This window comes from Cyprinodon variegatus, unplaced genomic scaffold (assembly GCF_000732505.1).
Source record: "Cyprinodon variegatus isolate N-32 unplaced genomic scaffold, C_variegatus-1.0 Scaffold201, whole genome shotgun sequence".
NCBI classification, from domain to species: domain Eukaryota; kingdom Metazoa; phylum Chordata; class Actinopteri; order Cyprinodontiformes; family Cyprinodontidae; genus Cyprinodon; species Cyprinodon variegatus.
Genome location: NW_015150654.1, coordinates 1087069 through 1090060, shown reverse-complemented (window position 1 = coordinate 1090060; position 2992 = coordinate 1087069). Strand labels below are relative to the sequence as shown.

The window sequence follows — 2992 nt, the reverse complement described above, 5'->3', positions numbered from 1 at the left end:
GTAGCTGCGTGCAACGATTGAAGGAATCATAGAGTGCATGCCCGGCTTTAGAGTCCAGAAGAAGCAGGGCCCCGAGCGGATCTGGTACATTCCACGGCTTTTATTCGTTTTTTGTTTTTTTGGTAGATGCATGCGTATCTTTGCTGCTCCCTTTACTTGCTGTCAGTGTCAATGATAATTTATTTTTGCTTAAATTATTTTTTAGCAGGTAATTGTAGGAAGAAAAACCAAATCTTCTCCTAGAGTCTAAATAATATCAGCAGGTCATATCAGATCAGTTGTTCCAGAATAATCGGCACTGGTTTGGGCCTCGGCAAACGTGCATGGGTGGGTTTTCCTCCTAATCCCGATGCCTTCCTCATCACGCTGTTTGTCCCTCTAGGGGCTGCGGTTTTGTTCAGTTCCCAGACGAGCGGCTCCAGAAGCGGGCCCTGGATGAGTGCCAAGGCGCTGTGGGACTCGGGGGCAAACCTCTCCGGTTGAGCCTGGCTGCCAATAAGTGAGTCACTTCCAGCCTCTAAATGAACGTTTCCATGAAGCAGAAGCAAATTTTCCTTTATTTCCCCAGTTTAAGGAACAAGCCGCAGCAGCAGCAGTCAGACAGCAAACAGTCGTGGCAGTCCAGCACTGGATACAAATACGGCTACGACCAGTATGACCAGTACCAGAACCAGGCCTATCCAGGGTATTACTCCTCATGGGGCTACGATCAGACCGCAGCCATGTATGGCTACAGCTATCCTCAGTACGATTACACGCAGTACGCACAGTTACAGGTGGGCTACCGGCGCTAACACTCCTTCTATCAAACGACCGCCGTCGTTCTGAAACGCTTTCTGCTCTTATCTGGTTTCAGGAAAGCGAAGCAGTTCCAGAAGAAGAAGAAGTTGAAGGCAAGTATTTGTTTGAAGTAGTTTGACTGTTGGTTGCATTTAAAAGGTTTTTATCCTGACAGTCTAAACAGTAACAGCGGTTCCTGTTCTCTGCTGTAGATCCTGGTGTGGTGGTGGACGTAGTGGAGGCCAACAGCAGCTTCATGGACCTCAGTGAGGAACTTTACGATGCGCTCCTGGAATCTCGCTGGGAGCCTGATGACTTCTCTGCCTATCAGGAGTATCTTATTTCCTCCCTGCCTGAGGCCATCTCCAGCTAAAAGGACAATGATTTTAACTCCTTTTTCTTTATTTTTTTATTTTTATTTTTCAATGCGCTGTGCAAATAAATAAATAGATTTTCATTTAAAACTGCAAACGGTGGCAAGTTAAACTTTTTTTTTTCTACTTTTATCTTTGTTTTTGACAAAAGAAGAAACAATTAGCTGATTTTAGCCCTCTGATCAACAGCAAAATAAAAAACCAAAACNTTTTCTACTTTTATCTTTGTTTTTGACAAAAGAAGAAACAATTAGCTGATTTTAGCCCTCTGATCAACAGCAAAATAAAAAACCAAAACGCTCAACCAGTTGGAGTGATAAAAAAGTCAGCTTCTTTCCTCAGTGAATGTTTCCTCCATAATGTCCGTCCACTGAGTGGTTCTTCTTGTTTATGCTCTCCTCCCTGCTGGCAGTAAACTTAACCAAATATTGATCATCGTTTTCACATTAGAGATAAGACCCAGATACATTGTGGTAAAACTAAATGGTACAGAATACAACAGTACTTTGCTAAGTACTAGATAGAAAGAAACATTAACATTTTAAGTCTGTCAAACAAGGCTCATTAACTGATGCAGTGAACAGAACAGAGGAAATGTTCTGTTGACTAAAGTTCTTTTTTTTTTTTTTATCTTTGCAAAGAGAGAAAGATCCGTCATATTCTCCATTGTTCTTTAATCGTAACCACAAAGATGATTGGCTTTAACCATTTCTCCCTGATGTTTATAGGCTCTACATTGCTCTTTTATTGAAGAAGTAGGTCTGATGAGTTAAGCTTTATTAAATCTGTAGGTAACCGAACAAAAGGTGGATTTCACATTAAAAGTTGAAGGTAATGTGAGCTGCTGGTTCCCAGCGATATTCAGGCTGTAAAACAGCAGAAATGAAAAGCTTCTAGGAAATTCAAAACCATTATTTAAGCCATATGCTCATTTAAAATGTGTGTTGGAACAGGTGTATTCTTCCCTGCACCTTTCTCTCTTCCCATAATGCATCATGTTTCATATGTTCTCCAAATAAAGGCTTCCTGCTACCAGGTCGCCTCCTTCCATTGCTCTACGATCCACTAGTGATGTTCACATATCCAGCTGCAGAGCTGTGCTCCATGAAGGAGCTGTGGCTCTGCAGACTCATCAAGCTGCATTAAACTCAACGCTCTGACACTTTTGTCAAAACCAGCGTTATTGCATATAGATACTGAGCTTTAAAAGATCAGTCTGTCTTTTTACTACCTTAAGTCTAAAATCTATGTTTCATTTTTGGTTTATCTTGATACAAGATTTAAATGGTTAAGTTTTTATTACTAATGGAGAGTCAGTCTTCTTGGTTGAGCTACAGATGATTCTAAAAATTCCCCTTCCCTCATTGTTTTCCTTACGAAACGGTAATTGCAAATCAGTGTAAAGTCTTTTTGGCAAATTTTAAAAAATACAATTTTTAATTGCACCTTTAACATTAAATCACACATTGCTTTAGAAAACATTGGAAAGGCAGAATAAAATCACAAAAAGCTGATTGTAAAGTTTTATTATTTTTTTTCTACAAAATTCTGAATAGATAAATATCTACTGGAAACCATGAAGCTCAGTAAAAAGAAAATCTTATAACAAATGGAAAAATTCTGAGCTCAAAGAAGCAAGGGAAACACTTAGGCTGAAAAATAGATTCCTTTTTAAGATTTTAGCCAGGTTTTTTTTTTGTTTTTTTTGTTTTGTTGTTTTTTAGGAATTGTGCACTTATTTATATTTAGTATATTTTCATACGACTTGAATGAATATTTTTTTTCTTTTTAACTAAATAATTCTCCCGCACTTTACGTGACAACCAGTAGGTGGAGCT

General features: G+C 39.1%; 1 protein-coding gene across 2 annotated transcripts in view; it reads left to right on the top strand.

Moving 5' to 3' along the window:
• Positions 1-1236, top strand: part of trnau1ap (tRNA selenocysteine 1 associated protein 1) — a 16648-nt gene extending 15412 nt beyond the window's left edge. The window contains exons 6-9 of one of the 2 annotated variants that reach the window (XM_015379840.1): positions 383-499; positions 575-776; positions 857-893; positions 993-1236. In XM_015379840.1, the coding sequence (XP_015235326.1) occupies positions 383-499; positions 575-776; positions 857-893; positions 993-1153 (517 nt within the window). In that variant the 3' untranslated portion in view covers positions 1154-1236. Of the gene's footprint in view, positions 1-382; positions 500-568; positions 777-856; positions 894-992 lie in introns of both variants that reach the window. The other variant, XM_015379839.1, reaches the window with a different exon arrangement.
• Positions 1237-2992: the final 1756 nt, after the last annotated feature.